The sequence below is a fragment of the Haliotis rubra genome, unplaced genomic scaffold (assembly GCF_003918875.1).
Source record: "Haliotis rubra isolate DU_JTF1 unplaced genomic scaffold, ASM391887v1 Scf944, whole genome shotgun sequence".
NCBI lineage: Eukaryota > Metazoa > Mollusca > Gastropoda > Lepetellida > Haliotidae > Haliotis > Haliotis rubra.
Window position 1 is genome coordinate 267,047 of NW_025767684.1, and position 20,728 is coordinate 287,774.

The window sequence follows — 20,728 nt, forward strand, 5'->3', positions numbered from 1 at the left end:
CCACTAGTATCCTATGCATCATGCTGTTATCTTGCCTCGGCTTACCTCCTGTATATTGATGCTTGTTTTCATTGCTAATCATCTTGTTTTCCATTGTCTTTGTTGGCCCTTATATCCGGCTGTATTCATTCACCACTTCGTGCTTGAAAACGGTATAAGTATCTATACCAAAACGTCGTTATTGTACAATAAAGATGTTGATCATCCATAAAGACGTGTCATAATGCTCATCATTATTTTAAGGAATGTGCAGCATTACATTTACTGAGCAAATAGAAATGCTATAAACATGTGTTAGAAATAAAGTTAAGGAAAATATAACAGGTGACTTGTGATTCCCTTAACACACCTATTAGCCCAGCGGATAAGTGCAGTTTTTTCACTGAATTGTGCACTTTGTGTTACAAGCATGAAATCTGGCATGATTGTAGTTATACCATTCTTATTAAATAAAGATCGAGAGGCCTCGCAGATTTTTTATATTTTTCATATTTTGGGGGAAAAGTGAAAAATGATAAAAAAAATTTACTATTTTCATCATAACTTTTTTTTAAATTCTCCAATTCTCAAACATCATATATCAAATTGTAGAAAATTCATAGCTGATTATTTTCCATATATACATGTCTTGTCTATCTTTAATGGTTAGGTCTATGGAAGTTAATTTATATCATGACAACCCGAAAAAGGGACATTTTTCAAAATGGCCGCCATATCGACTAGAACAGTAAAATAAGTATGAGATCATCCCATGATCTAACATTTTGTTATCATTTCTTTGGAAATTCAAAACGAAAAGCCTCGCAGACTTTGGCCATTTTACACTTTTGGAGGGGAAAAGGGGTGGTGGTGGGGGTTGGAATTTTTCAACCAATTATACCTTAAGTCAGTCTTAGATTTCCAAATCCTAAAAAATTATGTATCAAGAATATTGCGAGAACAGATGAAAGTTTTTGAAGGAATATATACTCATGCCAATAATGGTTGTCATCCCCCTACCCACCCCAACCCCCACACACCTCACACCCCTAGTCCGCACCCCCTCTCCAATTAAAAAAATTGAAGGGGGTGACAACCATTATTGGCATGAGTATATCAGAAGATTTACTTACATGTATAATGTATGAGGTTGGTTGCCTATGGATCACCTATAAAAAACATATCAAAATCAACGCAAACATGTTTGATTTCAGCATCAAAGTCTAAGTAGCTATATTCAACAATCTGTGGCAGGTTACTCATTTGTGTCTTGAGTGGAATTGTATCTAGCTTGACCGAATTAGAAAATCAGTTAGTCTCTTCCACATTTGCACAGTGCAGTGCACTTTAGAACTGCTTTTACGCATTTGGACCGGTTTGAAAATTTTTACACAGTATTTATCATTATTATATTATAGGATATTTATATAACGTACATATCCACGAACTGATACATTCTCAAGGCACTTGGTTTTTTCCCCCTTGATCATTGTATGTGAATCTCAACGGCACATTGTATTATCAATCTCAACTCCCGGGGAAACATACAACTCTTGCAGCCACTCGGCGCACCAAGTTATGGCGGCTTTCCCATCCTTACGAGGTACCCATTCACAGCTTGGTGGACTGGGACACATAGTCACAACACCTTGTACAGGTTTACTGCACGTTGCAGGTTTACTGTAAGTATTCATGTGACATCTTGTCATTTACCAACAGATTCATGGGTTCTTTTAAGTGCACCGGGTTGTGTACTGTACACTAGGGGTTGTGACAACACTTAAAGAGTCTGCACAGAAAGTTGACTCCAAGGTTTTTACAGCTGGTTACAGGTGGGCTCGATCCCGGCAAGCTCGCTGGATCACTAGCCTGGTGCCTGAGACAGCTCGCCCACCATGCCCCCCGCTCGCCCACAATGCATTTCAGCAATTCCTGGCAGCTCTTTGATGCCTTCAGAAGATTTGAAAATAGACGGGGCGGTGGGGTAGCCTAGTGGTTAAAGCGTTCGCTCGTCACGCTCAAGACCCGGGTTCGAATCCCCACATGGGTACATTGTGTGAAGCCCATTTCTGGTGTCCCCCGCCGTGATATTGCTGGAATATTGCTAAAAGCGGCGTAAAACCAAACTCACTCACTCACTTGAAAATAGAGGTACAAGCTCTCCCTGAGAAAGTTATTGCCAGCCCCTATCCAGAGGGCTTGGTAACTCCTGTGATTTCATCAGGGATTGCCCCCAAATATAACCCCCCTGATATACATGTACAGCTCTCTATATGTTGGATCAAAGCTGATTCTGTTGGGGGGTATATTGTCCAATGTTCTCCCCTTCGTGGGGAACAAATGCTTTCTTGCTTCAATCACTTTCACGTGGTTGCTTGCTCTGTTAGCAGCACAACAAATTTCTCAAGCTGATGAATCTGTGCATTAGTGATTTCAAGTGGTGGACGAGCGAGGGAAATAAAGGTGCCTGTAATTTCAGTAAACGCGTTCCATCCATTCCACGAGGTCTGCTTTCCAATTCTACCAAAGGATGACACACTGTCACTTCCTGTGAAGCTGTGAAACATAGGTAGGGATCGAGAACGCTTGTTGCAGCCATGGCCAACACAACCACATTTGTGTCAACAGTATGAATGTAAAATTTCTTCCATAAAGACAAGATATATACAGACGAGTCAAGGGATGGAAACCTGAATGACTTTTTCAGACATGAATATCACTCTTGCGTACTATCTATATCTCATCAAGGTTCTCTACGTCCATGCACAAAATCAGTTCTTCTCAATTGCTCTGAAGACATTTCACCACAAACTGACTCAAAACCAGATGTTGACGTATCAATCCTTGATGGAGTCGCAGTAATAAACATGCTAAAACCCGCAGCTCAAATAACATTGGATGGATATTTTATAATGTGTTCTTGAAATACTTGCATACTCCTCTGAACTCCAATCAGAAAGTGTATGCTGTTTGGGACAAATATCAACACGCAACGCAAAATCCAGTGCAAGAACAAAAAGAGGAAGTGCAAAAGGACGACGAGTGGAAGCCAATTCATGTGTTCCTCAGAACTGACAAGTTTTATGAGGTGTGATGCCAACAAGAAAGAACTTTTTGCTATACAAATATCCTATAATATGCTAATAATAATAAATACTGTGTAAAAAATGTTCAAACCGGTCCAAATATGTAAAAGCAGCTCTAAAGTGCACTGCACTGTGCAAATGTGGAAGAGACTAATTGATTTTCTAATTAAGTCAAGCTAGATACAATTCCACTCAAGACATAATTGAGTGACCTGCCACAGATTGTTGAATATAGCTACTTTGACTTTGATACTGAAATGTTTTTTATAGGAGATCCATAGGCAACCAAACTCATACATTATACATAGAGAATCTCACCCAAGTGTCTACTGATATCAATCATATCAACACGTTTGATAAAGGTTCAAATTTTATTTTTACCTTTTTCAACGAGTGTTGATATAATTGATATCAGTAGACACGATGGTGAGATTCTATTTATCGTAAAAAATCATTCTTCATTACTTTTCAATGAAAACTGTAAATCTCTCAACACTGTACTACCATTAGACTTGCAGTGCAGCGATGTCATAGCATTGTGACGTCATCAGTTCATGACGTCATAGCATTGTCAGAGCATTGTACAAAATCAGAGCATTGTACTGTCAAAACGATATCTCCTAGGAGATATCATATGATCTCACACAAGCGATATCTCCTGTGGAGGTGAGGTGAGGTGAGGTGAGGTGAGGTGAGGTGAGGTGAGGTGAAATTGGGTTTGTTGTACCCATTAATGCCGAGCGCCAGGCAGGGATCAACAAGTACAATATTTTAACGTCTTTTGGTATGACGCGGTCGGACGCTCTAACCACTACACCACGGAGGCGGTCATCTCCTGTGGAACACAGTTTGGGATGATAAATGTTAATCTTCTGAAATATCCCTTCAAATAAACTTTCATCTGTTCTTGCAATATTCTTGATACATAATTTATTAGGATTTAAAATTGAGTTGAGATAACATTTCTCGGAACATTCATTTTTTCTCCCCCTATTTTCCTCCAAAAATTAAAAATGGCCAAAATCTGCGAGGCTTATCGTTTTGAATTTGTAAAGAAATGATAAAACATTGTTAGATCATGGTATGATCTCATACTTATTATACTGTTGTAGTCTATATGGTGGCCATTTTGAAAAATGTCCGTCAATTTTCCCTTTTTCGGGTTGTCATGATATAAACTGACTTCCATAGACCTAACCATTAAAGATAGACAAGACATGTATATATGGAAAATGATCAGCTATGAATTTTCTACAATTTGATATATGATGTTTGAGAATTGGAGAATATTAGAAAAAGTTATAATGAAAATAGTTGTTTTTTTTATCATTTTTCACTTTTTTCCCCCAAAATATGAAAAATATAAAAAATCTGCGAGGCCTCTCGATCCTTATGTAATAAGAATGGTATAAGCTACAATCATGCCAAATTTCATGCTTGTAACACGAAGTGCACAATTTGATCACTTATCCGCTGGGCTATATTACAAACAGAGAAGTAGAAGATGCAATCATACGCCTAAAACTGAGAAAAGCTTCAGGTATTGACAACCTACCGGCCGCGAGTATGAAGATCCCAATCTGTGTTGACATGTTGCACAAAATAATATCTCATTGTTTTAAGAGTGGTGAAGTTCCAAATGCTTGGCAGCAGAACATCATTAACCCTATTTTAAAGCCAGACTTGGATCCTTATAACCCGTCAACATATAGAGGCATCTCACTCATGGCAATCCTGTGCAAATAGAAATGCTATAAACATGTGTTAGAAATAAAGTTAAGGAAAATGTAACAATGGATGTGTATTTTATGCTGCACAGAAGAAAATCATTTAATTATTAAAGAGAACGAAAATTTATTTAAAGCAGAAATATGTGGACTCGCTGGCGGTATACCTAGTCCTGTACAGTACCGAGCAGATAAATACTTCAAATAACTTGATTGTGTTCTTGAAAAACCGTCACATTCACGAATTCTTCTCCTTCAAAACTGCTGTTCAGCAAACCTTTTGCTAAGTGTGGACACATGTTATCCCATTCTGAGTGTTTAGAGTGAACGCCAGTTCCTATACATAGGTAAAGCTACAAAGACCTACAAAGAATAATGTTCTTACGTATATTTTCCTAAAAATTCACAAAATGATTAAACTTCACGATAAATGGGAAGATTGTTGCAGATATTGGGTAAGCTGGTCCCCGCTTCCTCAGCGCGTCATTAACTTGCGAAATGAGAGACAGGACCCAGCTTATGCACTACCGTAAACAAATGCAAGTCGCGTGTCGCTATGCAAGGGAGGTAACTCATGTTATTGTTCCTAAATCAGACATTAAAATAACCGCATCAACACCTTTCTGTATAATGACCTGCACTTGTGATGTGAAATCACAAATCGCACAAATCATGATACAAATTCATACACCATTAATATATTTGTGTTGTTGACAAATCATTTGTTGACAACGCCGGCCAGTTAGTGCGAGCCTGCATTGTTTGAAAATGGCGGTGTACGAGGTATTCACACACCCAGAGTTGCGCCGATACAGGGCGTCCGTGTGCTCCAAGGCCACACTCTTCATGTTTGGTATCCTGGTCCTTACCTTCATACCGCCACTCTTTGTTGTTTACAGAAGCCATGGTAAGAATTCCAAAACATTGGGGAAATGATCAGTGTTCAAATGTCACTAAATGCGGCTCGCCTTGACAGTCATGTCGGTGCATGCTGAACGAATACAAGGCTCATCGGAATTCGTTCTAAAAGTACGCGACTTGCTACTCTTTGTATATATCGGAAGCGGAAATATTGTTTATATTGGTAAGATTTCCGCCCGTACCCCCCTCCCAAAAAACAAAATTATGGACTGACACGCATGTAACACAATACCAATATGGTCAATAAAGTGTACACGGGGTCTGAATAAAGTGTACAGGTCTTACATTAAGAAGATCTGATTATACTTTTTTCAAACAATGACAGTGATCACTACCTGTTGATGGTTATAGATAACATGGGTTGCTGAGTGTAGGCAGTTTGGACCCAAATTGGAGTAAATCTGATAGAGACACAAGTAGGAAGAAGGATTTAAGAACGTTTCTTTATGTCCTTGTGGGAAAGGGTTTACACACCTTAGAAAAATTGGAACGCAAGGAAGTCAATCTAACCCATGGGATTTCCTGTCAGAATATTACCTATGCTATGTAAGAAGTGACTGTTAATCAGTTGGTCAGACTCACAAGCTTGGTTATGCCATAATGTTGTGTTATGATACCCTGATAGTTCAGTGCTGCTCATAACGTCAATCAGTGGATTGTCTGGTCCAGACATGAGTATTTACAGCTTCTCCTGTTGCTGAGAGTGTTATGTATTTCCTGCTTCAACCCGTAATCAATATTGATAGGGAACATGCCAAGAATGACAGAGACGGAACTGACCTTCAGTATTTAATGAAGCATACATGTCCTTTGTTAATATGATACAAGATGAGATAAACAAACACCATGTTCCTGTTTCACATAACAAGCATAATGCCTCTAAAAAGGAAGCCATATTGGAATTCTGATCTTCAATCACATTGGGATGACGTCTGTGACAAAGAACGAAATGGTTGAAATGTAAACCTTCAATAACAGTGTTAAAACTGTTTTAAAACAACAATACATTCAACAAAAGAAAGTGTTTGATAAACAACTGAGAAAGTGCAAGAAAGCATATCAACAGGTGAAGTACGATAAGCTTGTTGACTCGTTTAATAATAATGATTCAAGAGATTTCTGGAAGCAGATAGGTAAAATCAGAGTTGCCAGTGACAGATCTCACCGAGTGCCAATGGAGGTTAAAGATGAAGAGGGAAATTGTGTAGTTGAAACAAAAGCTGTTCTCGACAGATGGAAAAGTGACTTTGAAAATATATACTCTGTGCAGAATAATGACGCATATGATGATCTTCACCTTCGTGATGTTATGATCAAGCTGAGTGACAACATTGTTCAGCCTGATAGACAGGTGTCATGTGATTCCCTTAACACACCTATTACAGACAGAGAAGTAGAAGATGCAATCATACGCCTAAAACTGAGAAAAGCTTCAGGTATTGACAACCTACCGACCGAGAGTATGAAGATACCAATCTGTGTTGACATGTTGCACAAAATAATATCTCATTGTTTTAAGAGTGGTGAAGTTCCAAATGCTTGGCAGCAGAACATCATTAACCCTATTTTAAAGCCAGACTTGGATCCTTATAACCCGTCAACATATAGAGGCATCTCACTCATGGCAATCCCGTGTAAAGTATACTGTGATATAATTAACACTAGGCTCAGTATCTGTTGTGAAAATAATGATATACTATCTGAAGAACAAAATGGTTTCAGACAGAAGAGGAGCTGCTTGGAACATATATATAGTTAAACAAGTATTATTAGAAACAGAAGAAATGCTAAACGTTTCGGTGTAGGTACTAACACCGTTATCAAGCAAGTGAGTGACTTCAGTGAGTGACTTGCTTGATAACGGTGTTAGTGCCTTCACCGAAATGTCGCACTCATTGCAATAAAGAAGTTGACTATCTATAGAACTTAGTTTTCCTTCATCTTCACAACTTCTAAAATGCCTCTCAAAGAATAATAAATCTGTAATCCTGTTTTGATCAAAGTGAACATCGTAAAAACAAGCATGCAAAATCTCTGATCCTAGTAAGAATATTTCTGTGTTTCTTATTTGTTAACATAGTTAAATATTTTTCTGGCTCTAAAAGGCTTTTAAATTGTCTGTACAGCTTATACCTTGAACTTTCTTCATTTGTACTATCCCATGACTGTATATACATGTCAACTGCAACTTGTTTAAACATTTGAAGAAACTGAGATTCATTACCAACACCTTGAAATAACCGAACAATCCATTTGAAAACAATAAATTACGCACAGATGAAACATAGTTCTCATAACAGCAATTATCGTAATACATTTATTTAGCATATCATAAGCTTTTTCTTGGAATTCTTTGTTGATGCATATTTACAAGTTTAAGCCAGTATTTTATGAAACGCCGTTGTGCATTTATATACATTGGGTAATGTCCACATTCACCACAAACAATTACATTTGGTGTTTGGGGACCAACATTTAAGAACTTCTTACATGCAGTTAAATGTAAATTTATTAATACCCCATACTTCGGCACCATACAAAAGGACTGGTTGAATTTTGGTATCAAATATTTTGAAAAATACAGAATAATCTAATCTCTCTTCTAAAAACAACAATTTGAGTTCTCTCCAGATTAACTGTCAACATTAGTAGTCTGATCAAAGTATTTCTGTACAAATGTGAAAACCATCTCGTTAGTGTATGGGACAGGTTCATTATATCAGTGGGTAAGACTAGGTTGTAATCACAGTCACACCTGATTGATTTGTCTGACATTTGGGATGTATGACTTTTGGGACATCTAACTTTTGGGAGTAAACCTTTTGAATAGGCATCAACAACAATAAGGAATATATTGTTCAGGTAGGACCTGCAAAATCCAAATGAATTCTCCACGGTGCTGTTGGCCAAATCCAAGGGTGAGTAGCAGCAGCCTGTGGCTGACATGTTTTGGACTTATTGACATGATGTGCATGATCTCACCTTTTCAATAGCTAGATCAATACCAGGCCACCAGACATAGCTTCTGGCAACCGATTTCATCTTGACCATGCCCAGGGGACTTGAGTGAAGCTCTTGTAAAATGTTCTCACACGGTTTAGAAAGGATCACTACTCTGATACCCCAAAGAATACAGCCTTGATGGATAGGCAACTCCATCCTCCTCCTGTAGAAAGGCTGCAGAGCATCTGTTTTGTCATGCTCGAACTTCCAATTATCGACAAGAATGCTGGTACTCTGCGATACGGTGACACGTCATTGGCTTCAAAGTATACTAGTAAGATTCTTTCTGAGTAAGATTGCCAGTCTTCCCGCGCATCATAAGGTCCAACGCTCCCGACCGTGTAGGCTGCCATCATGAACGTCGACGCTAGTATGGACAGCACTAAGAAAAGTCTCACCAATAGTCTGTACATCTGCACAAATCCTGTGCGTAAGATCCATTTCCTATCCTCGTCACCACTGTTATGTATTTAGTAGTGCTGCGACCCGTAATCAATATTGATAGTAGTGCTGCGACCCGTAATCAATATTGATAATAGTTCTGCGACCCGTAATCAATATTGATAGTAGTGCTGCGACCCGTAATCAATATTGATAATAGTACTGCGACCCGTAATCAATATTGATAGGGAACATGCCAAGAATGACAGAGACGGAACTGACCTTCAGTATTTAATCAGCCATGCCTTTTTCTGTGCGTGCACGTGACGTCATTATCATTACGTCACTGCTGTTGCAAACATGATGGCGTGAAACAGAGGAAAAACCTATTGATGGACATAATAGAGAGTATGATAGATTTATTCTTCCTCTCAGAAATCTATTTCCACCTGGGAAAGGGGCATGATATTTTATCAAGATTACATGAACTGATCAGGTGTCAACATTCTGACATGGCAGTCAAATGTCATCCAATATCCCAGTCCAGGAACATTCTGTTTTCTCTTGTAAGCTCTGCTAATAATAGTCCAAAATTTAGGCAAGTGAAAATCCAGGTTGTAACTGATTGCAACATCTTTGAGAATACATTTTTTTGTCTCTGAATCGTGGCTGCAAAGTCAAACTCATTCTGAGACTTCATTCCTGATTGTGATATATTTTTTGTGATTTTGGTTCACTCCTGAAGAGCTGTATCACTTTGTAACTCTTCTGATAGTGTGGTTTGTTTAATATCCTGTTTTCTCACAATCTTTTTCAGGCTTCTGGCAGAAGGAGGCTTATTATCGTGAGTTTCCTGCAGTTACATTCAAACGAGACTTGATGATTGTTGTTGAGCTTCAGGACTCTGGAGAATATGTGACCTACAGCACCTACCAGAAATACAACCTCCTTCAGCAGGAGCGGCTACGAGTACCTGTCATTAAGGTGAGACCCCTATGTACCTGTCATTAAGGTGAGACCCCTATGTACCTGTCATTAAGGTGAGACCCCTATGTACCTGTCATTAAGGTGAGACCCCTATGTACCTGTCATTGTATGTACCTATCATTTAGATGAGGCAAGAGTAACACCAGGTACCTGTCTAGTGTCAGTAAGGTCAGACATCAGAAACCCTATGTACCTGTCATTAAGCTGAGACAATAGAGACCCCAGGTACCTGTCAGTAAGGTCAGACAACTGTGACGCCAGGTACCTGTCAGTAAGGTCAGACAACTGTGACGCCAGGTACCTGTCAGTAAGGTCAGACAATAGAGACCCCAGGTACCTGTCATTGAACTGAGACGATGGAAACCCCAGGTTTTTGTCATTAAGGGGAGATGATAGATACCCCTGACAATATTAACTTCAGGTATGTGTCAGTGAGTTGAGACAATAGAGACGCCAGGTATCATTCTTAAAGAGAAAGAAAAGGAACCTAACATCCCTGTCAATGGTAGAGATCCCAGATACTTGTCTTTAAGGTGAGACAGATTCCTCAGATACTTGGAGGTGAGTCAGAGAGGCCAAGTACCTGGCATTAAGGTGCACCAAACAAAACCACAGGCCCTCGTGTCTTTGCGAGGATTATAGATGTTAAGAAAAATATAAAAAATTTGAGATGACCCCCCCGACTCGAAATGCTTCACAGTACAATACATTATGACAAGGCCGGACACTCCGGTGTACCCCACCCACCTGCTTTGCCGATCGCTACGCTACCATCGCATGCATTCGATTAAAACTTAATGTAAACATAATCATGGATGATTGGCCTATCTATCACCACTCATGGCACTTACCAATTCTTTCTTGTTATTTCTGCAAGTCGACTGAAACTCGATTTTGACCCTCAACTAAACGATCTTGACACAAATGGATGGCGATATGTCCGCACAAAATGGGTGTGTGTTGTCATTAATATGAGGGAATAGAAACCCGAGGTCTAGTCGTTAAGATGAGACAATAAAGATTTGAGGTACCCATTGTGAGTGACTGACAATAGAGATTTGAGGTACCCATTGTAGGGGACAGACAATAGAGATTTGAGGTACCCATTGTGAGTGACTGACAATAAAGATTTGATGTACCCATTGTGAGTGACTGACAATAGAGATTTGAGGTACCCATTGTAGGGGACAGACAATAGAGATTTGAGGTACCCATTGTGAGTGACTGACAATAGAGATTTGAGGTACCCATTGTAGGGGTCAGACAGACAATAGAGATTTGAGATACCTGTTGTGAGGGACAGACAATAGAGAGAGATACCTGTTGTGAGGGACAGACAAGAGAGATTTGAGGTACCCATTGTAGGGGTCAGGCAAGAGAGATTTGAGGTACCCATTGTAGGGGTCAGACAATAGAGATTTGAGGTACCCGTTGTGAGGGACAGACAATAGAGATTTGAGGTACCCATTGTGAGGGACAGACAATAGAGATATGAGGTACCCATTGTGAGGGACAGACAATAGAGATTTGAGGTACCCATTGTGAGGGACAGATAATAGAGACACTATTTCTTTTGTAAAGTTAGATCATAAAAACTTAAATGAAAGAGCTAGTGAGAGCACGCATCAAACTGCTAACACTACTTGGGACTTACACATTTTGATTCAATTTCTATTCAAACAAGACCGCTTATTCATAAGACCAAGTTTGAAAATATTTTATCAAAGAATATTGATCAAGTTGTATGTGTTTCTCTCCCTCATTAGACACGAGAAGAGGACAGCAATGGCGATGGACAAGCTGATAGAATGGTTCTCAACATTGAAATGCCACTGACAGATGCAGAAAATGTTGTCGGTGTCAAACTGCTGCTGTTCTACTACTACAGACTACAGGTACTTGTGTTGTCCACTACAGACTACAGGTACTTGTGTTGTCCACTACAGACTACAGGTACTTGTGTTGTCCACTACAGACTACAGGTACTTGAGTTGTCCACTACACACTACAGGTACCTGATTTGTCCACTACAGACTACAGGTACTTGAGTTGTCCACTACAGACTACAGGTACTTGTGTTGGCCACTACAGACTACAGGTACTTGTGTTGTCCACTACAGACTACAGGTACTTGTGTTGTCCACTACAGACTACAGGTACTTGTGTTGGCCACTACACACTACAGGTACCTGATTTGTCCACTACAGACTACAGGTACTTGAGTTGTCCACTACACACTACAGGTACCTGATTTGTCCACTACAGACTACAGGTACTTGAGTTGTCCACTACAGACTACAGGTACTTGTGTTGTCCACTACAGACTACAGGTACTTGTGTTGTCCACTACAGACTACAGGTACTTGTGTTGTCCACTACAGACTACAGGTACTTGTGTTGTCCACTACAGACTACAGGTACTTGATTTGTCCACTACAGACTACAGGTACTTGTGTTGGCCACTACACACTACAGGTACCTGATTTGTCCACTACAGACTACAGGTACTTGAGTTGTCCACTACAGACTACAGGTACTTGAGTTGTCCACTACACACTACAGGTATCTGATTTGTCCACTACAGACTACAGGTACTTGAGTTGTCCACTACAGACTACAGGTACTTGTGTTGGCCACTACAGACTACAGGTACCTGTGTTGTCAACTACAGACTACAGGTACTTGAGTTGTCCACTACAGACTACAGGTACCTGTGTATTCAACTACAGACTACAGGTACTTGTGTTGGCCACTACACACTACAGGTACCTGATTTGTCCACTACAGACTACAAGTACTTGAGTTGTCCACTACAGACTACAGGTACCTGTGTTGTCCACTACAGACTACAGGTACCTGTGTTGTCCACTACAGACTACAGGTACCTGTGTTGTCCACTACAGACTACAGGTACTTGTGTTGTCCACTACAGACTACAGGTACTTGTGTTGTCCACTACAGACTACAGGTACCTGTGTTGTCCACTACAGACTACAGGTACTTGTGTTGTCCACTACAGACTACAGGTACCTGATTTGTCCACTACAGACTACAGGTACCTGTGTTGTCCACTACAGACTACAGGTACTTGTGTTGTCCACTACAGACTACAGGTACCTGTGTTGTCCACTATAGACTACAGGTACTTGTGTTGTCCACTACAGACTACAGGTACCTGTGTTGTCCACTATAGACTACAGGTACTTGAGTTGTCCACTACAGACTACAGGTACCTGTGTTGTCCACTACAGACTACAGGTACCTGTGTTGTCCACTATAGACTACAGGTACTTGAGTTGTCCACTACAGACTACAGGTACCTGTGTTGTCCACTACAGACTACAGGTACTTGTGTTGTCCACTATAGACTACAAGTACTTGAGTTGTTCACTACAGACTACAGGTACCTGTGTTGCCCACTATAGACTACAGGTACTTGTGTTGTCCACTATAGACTACAGGTACTTGAGTTGTCCACTACAGACTACAGGTACTTGTGTTGTCCACTATAGACTACAGGTACTTGAGTTGTCCACTATAGACTACAGGTACCTGTGTTGTCCACTACAGACTACAGGTACCTGTGTTGCCCACTATAGACCACGGGTACTGTGTTGTCCACTACAGACTACAGGTACTTGAGTTGTCCACTACAGACTACAGGTACTTGTGTTGTCCACTATAGACTACAGGTACTTGTGTTGTCCACTATAGACTACAGGTACCTGTGTTGTCCACTACAGACTACGGGTACTTGTGTTGTCCACTACAGACTACAGGTACCTGTGTTGTCCACTATAGACTACAGGTACTTGTGTTGTCCACTACAGACTACAGGTACCTGTGTTGTCCACTACAGACTACAGGTACTTGAGTTGTCCACTACAGACTACAGGTACTTGTGTTGTCCACTACAGACTACAGGTACCTGTGTTGCCCACTACAGACTACAGGTACTTGTGTTGTCCACTATAGACTACAGGTACTTGAGTTGTCCACTACAGACTACAGGTACTTGTGTTGTCCACTATAGACTACAGGTACTTGAGTTGTCCACTACAGACTACAGGTACCTGTGTTGCCCACTACAGACTACAGGTACTTGTGTTGTCCACTACAGACTACAGGTACTTGTGTTGTCCACTATAGACTACAGGTACCTGTGTTGTCCACTACAGACTACAGGTACTTGTGTTGTCCACTATAGACTACAGGTACTTGAGTTGTCCACTACAGACTACAGGTACCTGTGTTGTCCACTACAGACTACAGGTACTTGAGTTGTCCACTACAGACTACAGGTACCTGTGTTGTCCACTACAGACTACAGGTACTTGTGTTGTCCACTACAGACTACAGGTACCTGTGTTGTCCACTACAGACTACAGGTACTTGTGTTGTCCACTACAGACTACAGGTACCTGTGTTGTCCACTACAGGACTTGAGTTGGTACAGACTACAGGTGTGTTGTCCACTACAGACTACAGGTACTTGTGTTGTCCACTACAGACTACAGGTACCTGTGTTGTCCACTACAGACTACAGGTACTTGTGTTGTCCACTACAGACTACAGGTACTTGTGTTGTCCACTATAGACTACAGGTACCTGTGTTGTCCACTACAGACTACAGGTACCTGTGTTGTCCACTATAGACTACAGGTACTTGAGTTGTCCACTATAGACTACAGGTACTTGTGTTGTCCACTATAGACTACAGGTACCTGTGTTGTCCACTATAGACTACGGGTACCTGTGTTGTCCACTACAGACTACAGGTACTTGAGTTGTCCACTATAGACTACAGGTACTTGAGTTGTCCACTATAGACTACAGGTACTTGAGTTGTCCACTATAGACTACGGGTACCTGTGTTGTCCACTATAGACTACGGGTACTTGAGTTGTCCACTATAGACTACGGGTACCTGAGTTGTTCACTACAGACTACCGGTACCTGTGTTGCCCACTATAGACTACGGGTACTATAGTTGTCCACTACAGACTCCAGGTACTTGAGTTGTACACTACAGACTACCGGTACCTGTGTTGTCCACTACAGACTACAGGTACTTGTGTTGCCCAGGTGTGTTATGTGCCACAGGTAGTGGTGTTATACACTGCTGTCTTCATGGCATATTAGTCAGAATGGTTGAACAGTTGTCATGGATTGGTACAGTTGTCATGGGTTGGTACAGTTGTCATGGGGTTGGTACTGTTGTCATGGGTTGGTACAGTTGTCATGGGGTTGGTACAGTTGTCATGGGATTGGTACTGTTGTCACGGGGTTGGTACTGTTGTCATGGGGTTGGTACTGTTGTCATGGGGTTGGGTCAGATGTCATGGGGTTGGTCCAGTTGTCATGGGATTGGTACTGTTGTCACGTGTTTGGTACTGTTGTCATGGGGTTGGTGCTGTTGTCATGGGTTGGTACTGTTGTCATGGGGTTGGTACTGTTGTCATGAGGTTGGTACAGTTGTCATGGGTTGGTACTGTTGTCATGGGGTTGGTACAGTTGTCACGTGTTTGGTACTGTTGTCATGGGGTTGGTACAGATGTCATGGGGTTGGTGCTGTTGTCATGGGTTGGTACAGTTGTCATTGGGTTGGTACAGTTGTCACGTGGTTTGGTACTGTTGTCATGGGGTTGGTACAGATGTCATGGGGTTGGTGCTGTTTTCATGGGGTTGGTACAGTTGTCATGGGGTTGGTACTGTTGTCATGGGGTTGGTACAGTTGTCATGGGGTTGGTACAGTTGTCATGGGATTGGTACTGTTGTCATGGGGTTGAGGTTGGTACAGTTGTCATGGGTTGGTACTGTTGTTATTGGGTTGGTACAGTTGTCATGTGTTTGGTACTGTTGTCATGGGGTTGGTACAGATGTCATGGGGTTGGTGCTGTTTTCATGGGGTTGGTACAGTTGTCATGGGGTTGGTACAGTTGTCATGGGGTTGGTACAGTTGTCATGGGTTGGTACAGTTGTCATGGGATTGGTACTGTTGTCATGAGGTTGGTACAGTCGTCATGGGTTGGTACTGTTGTTATTGGGTTGGTACAGTTGTCATGTGTTTGGTACTGTTGTCATGGGGTTGGTACAGAAGTCATGGGGTTGGTGCTGTTGTCATGGGTTGGTACTGTTGTCATGGGGTTGGTGCTGTTGTCATTTGGTTGGTACAGTTGTCATGGGGTTGGTACTGTTGTCATGGGGTTGGTACTGTTGTCATGGGGTTGGAACAGTTGTCATGTGTTTGGTACTGTTGTCATGGGGTTGGTACTGTTGTCACGGTATTTTACAGTTGTCATGGGGTTGGTACAGTTGTCATAAGGTTGGTACTGTTGTCATGAGGTTGGTACTGTTGTCATTGGGTTGGTACAGTTGTCATGGGGTTGGTACAGTTGTGATTCGTTGGTACAGTTGTCATTGAGTTGGTACATTCGTCATGTGTTTGGTACTGTTGTCATGAGGTTGGTACTGTTGTCACGGTATTTTACAGTTGTCATGGGGTTGGTACTGTTGTCATGGGGTTGGTTCAATTAGGTGGGTTCTGTGCATGTAAATGAGGAGACCTTCACTGATGATCTGGTTGGATGCTGTGCAGCTGATTTTACACTCATTCCTGCTGTAATGTATTTAGTCCAATGATTTCTGATTTCCATTTTCAGAAGTTTTCCTCTTTCTACATGGAGTCCCTTGGCTACATTGAGCACTTCTCCCCTAATCCTGGTGCAGAGCTGGAAGTGTTTGGAACTCTCCGATTCAGACAGAAACAACCTTTGAATCATCGTGGAATTGATACAAGATATAATGTGAGAAGGCTAGATGTAACTCTTGAAGTGTGATTGTGCCAGTAGGCTAGATGTAGCTGTCAGAATGTGATTGTGCCGGCAAGCTAGATGTAGGTGTCAGAATGTGATTGTTCCAGTAGGCTAGATGTAGGTGTCAGAATGTGATTGTGCCGGTAAGCTAGATGTAGGTGTCAGAATTTGATTGTTCCAGTAGGCTAGATGTAGCTGTCAAAAGGTGCTTGTGCCAGTAGGCTAGATTTAGCTGTCATAATGTGATTGTGCCGGTAAGCTAGATGTAGCTTTCAGAATGTAATTGTGCCAGTAGGCTAGATGTAGCTCTCAGAATGTGATTGTGCCAGTAAGCTAGATGTAGGTGTCAGAATGTGATTGTTCCAGTAGGCTAGATGTAGGTGTCAGAATGTGATTTTGCCAGTAAGCTAGATGTAGCTGTCAGAATGTGCTTGTGCCAGTAGGCTAGATTTAGCTGTCAGAATGTGATTGTGCCAGTAAGCTAGATGTAGGTGTCAGAATGTGCTTGTGCCAGTAGGCTAGATGTAGCTCTCAGAATGTGATTGTGCTGGTAAGCTAGATGTAGGTGTCAGAATGTGATTGTGCCAGTAGGCTAGATTTAGCTGTCAGAATGCAATTTTCCCGGTATGCTAGATGTAGTTTCAGAAAGTGATTGTACCAGTAGGCAAGATGTAGCTGTCAGAATGTGATTGTGCCTTTAGGCTAGATGTAGCTTTCAGAATGTGATTTTGCCAGTAGGCTAGATGTAGCTGTCAGAAGGTGCTTGTGCCAGTAAGCTAGATGTAGCTGTCAGAATGTGATTGTGCCAGTAGGCTAGATGTAGGTGTGACAATGTGATTGTGCCAGTAGGCCATTAGATATAGTATGTCAGTGTGCCAGTACGAGAAGTAATAATGTATCTTCCACTGCAGGGCTCCCTCATCAACCAGACCAGCACATTTGCTGATACTTACGAACTCTCCACAATCTTCAGATCATACTCTCAGAGGAATGGTTTGTACTGACACTAAGTGATTCAAGTAATTAAGAAACAACTGTAATTCATTGTGCTGTCTGATGTATGAATTGACAATACACCATGTGCAGCTTTTGTATTTATACAATCATCTCCTACAGATAACACATGTTGTGGTTGTAGAAGTTATCCACGATAGTTTTATAACAAAACAAATACGTGATGTGATCCAGTATGATCATACTGTGACGTGACATGAATCAGCGGATTATTGACTCTATGCACATAAATTGGCAAGAGGTGTGAAGAGCTGCAAGTGTTAGAATTTAACAAACCAGAACAAATATGTCACAAAGGAGGCTGCTGTCCAAAATGGCACAGTCACTTGCGACCAGATTCACATATTCATATCTTGACACAGAAATGTTAGTTAGAAATGAAATCAAAACACATGAATCAGTGGAACACAGTGAAAACTATCCAACAAGGCCAGGCTGAATGTTTGCTGTGTGCTTCCTGGCCTTCAGCCTCAGAGGGCAGTTTGGACAGTTAATATGATTGAATTTCATAAAATGTTCCATGCTTGATAATACGGATTAGGGGAAAGGGAATTCACTTGTCTTAAATTGGGATTTCTCAGCATTTTGTAGTGGCGAAATTAGTCCACTTTGATGGGCATGGCTTGATGTTTTACATTCCTATTGTTAATGAATTCAGTAACATGAACAAATTCAGCTGATCAGATATTTCTGTTTAGCATCGACCATGCTGGAAGATCAGTACAAGATCTGGAAGAGTGGGCGTGGCACTGGCAAACCATTCCTCATCTCTGCTACCATCGACTACCCAGAAGATGTGTACCTGTATCCTTTCCTGACCGTCTGCCCTGTGGCTTGTCCTCCACTCAGTGATGTGGAGGCAACAAATGACTCCTGATCAGCTTCAACAGGAGCTGTGTCCTCTGGTTTTGTAACATGCCATTACAATATATCATTTCGAGGCGTGAGTAGACACAATATGATTGTGAATACTTTGAATAATGCGGACCGAAATTATAATTATCGGTAACTGCCAGTTTTCTGTGGTCTGTGTTTGCCGCGATTAGGACCCCATCGCGGAGCTCGGCTTATGTGCGAAACATACCATTTTGACACTGATTTTAAGGGTGAAGTTAGGGGGTCGGCTTATCTACGGTAATATACAGTATGCAATCAGTCTGATGCTGACACACACAATATGATGCCAGGGCAACCCCTATAGATCCTCTGGGGAAGTTGGGATGGAATTGTTTGTTGTACTTGTTGACTGAAGTGGACACAATCGTCAGGCTGGTTGTGAGTCCCTTGATGCTGGTGGCAGGCAACCTCGATAATCTCTAGGGTATATGTTACGATCACTCTCCGCTATACCCTGGATGCATCCACGGCTTGGCCCGATAATTATATTACCTCCCTTTGCTGGCTCCACATTCTGACAGTAGCCAATCAGCTAAGCAGCCGTTACATCCGAGCTTGCCAGTGTAGTAGTTGGCATATTACTGATATAAAACAACACTGTCCAGTCAGTGCAGAGTTTTTCACAAACAACAAATGTAGGCTTGTGTACTCAAGATTATTCAGACCGACTGCATCCTTAACCCAGCATCAGCTACACGCCAGGATTCTGGTACCTCATCAAGTGGGGCTGGATACAGTACATCGCTGTTCTCTTCCTCTTTATCTTTGTCTTCGAGAGAGTCAAAGTCTTCATCTTTCAGAATCAGTTTGTTACAACTCATGTTGACCGTGCTTTCAAGGAGAAGAAGTCATTGTGATTGAATGACTTGCACGTTTGATTCAAATGAATTTACAAATATTTTTAGTCCAACACCTGACATATATCCTTATATCTCAGATATTTTTAGCTCACCTGACCAAAACTGTTACATTTACAACAGCTCCTCTGAAACAGCAAGACCTATGAACCTGAAAATATTGACCATTTGCGTATAATTATTTAGATGTATATAATTATATAATGTAGCTGTCAGTGCTACATAACTACCCTTGGATTACTACCAATAGAATTGTTGAACTTCTATGATGTGTGTCCTTCTCACATGTACGTGTGACAGAACACCCCTTTATGAAATTTGATATGCAGCAGGTTTGTGAAATCATATGATACCAGTTAGAGCATACATTGATCCCAGCTCTGTTGACTGTTCGGAGTTCATACCAAACTCCAGTTTGACTTAAGTATGGCTGCAACTGTGTTCAGAGTTCAGGTGAGCTACAACATCTGGAAGTCTATTTCCAGAAGTATTCATTTAGAAAAGTGAATGTTTGAGGACTTGCCACATTGTTAATCATGGTGTCTATGACCAGAACGTAGGTTGTTATTGTTGCCTAGGAATGTATGAAGATTATTTTCTAAATGGTTCAGTATGGAAGAGATTGGCATTAGATCATCAGTTTCTGTTACAGAAGTAATACCATCAGATGTTGCTCTCATTGTGCAAGCTCTTTGGTACAAACATTCTTGTTTTTGTCAATTAATCCGTCCATTCCATGAAGGGTGTTTCGTGATATTCATCCAAGTTTTTGTGTCATTTTCGTATTATATGATGTAGAAGCTATTTTTGTACTTTTTATGACTAGGTAGAAATCTGTTTGGTAGTTGACTGTAGAATTCTTCCTGCCATTCCTTGTAATCCAGCATCTACTGAGCCAGCTGGATTATGAACTGAATCTGAATTATAAAATGATTGGGCTATCCTGCCGTACATATTACACATTGATCTTACTCACAAAGTAATTACTGGAATTCAGTGCAACATGATCCCTGGATGCTAAGATGCCTAATATGGTGTGATAACTTACCCCGAATTTCGAA

At 41.1% G+C, this 20,728-nt stretch overlaps 1 protein-coding gene across 1 annotated transcript; it reads left to right on the top strand.

The window, feature by feature from the left end:
* The first annotated feature begins 5,550 nt into the window (after positions 1-5,550).
* Positions 5,551-20,728, top strand: LOC124264803 (transmembrane protein 231-like). Its single transcript, XM_046699593.1, has 7 exons — positions 5,551-5,699; positions 9,915-10,081; positions 11,851-11,979; positions 16,747-16,890; positions 17,811-17,892; positions 18,612-18,717; positions 19,502-20,728. The coding sequence occupies exons 1-7, from the start codon at positions 5,561-5,563 to the stop codon at positions 19,665-19,667; spliced, it is 933 nt and encodes a 310-aa protein (XP_046555549.1). The 5' UTR covers positions 5,551-5,560; the 3' UTR covers positions 19,668-20,728.

What these genes read in the sequence shown, in the direction of transcription:
- LOC124264803 (XM_046699593.1), top strand. Translation starts at nt 5,561, where the DNA reads ATGGCGGTGTACGAGGTATTCACACACCCAGAGTTGCGCCGATACAGG. An exon ending in TACGAGTACCTGTCATTAAG is followed by an intron (nt 10,082 to 11,850) that starts GTGAGACCCCTA and finishes CTCCCTCATTAG; the next exon opens with ACACGAGAAGAGGACAGCAA. An exon ending in TACCCAGAAGATGTGTACCT is followed by an intron (nt 18,718 to 19,501) that starts GTATCCTTTCCT and finishes ACCCAGCATCAG; the next exon opens with CTACACGCCAGGATTCTGGT.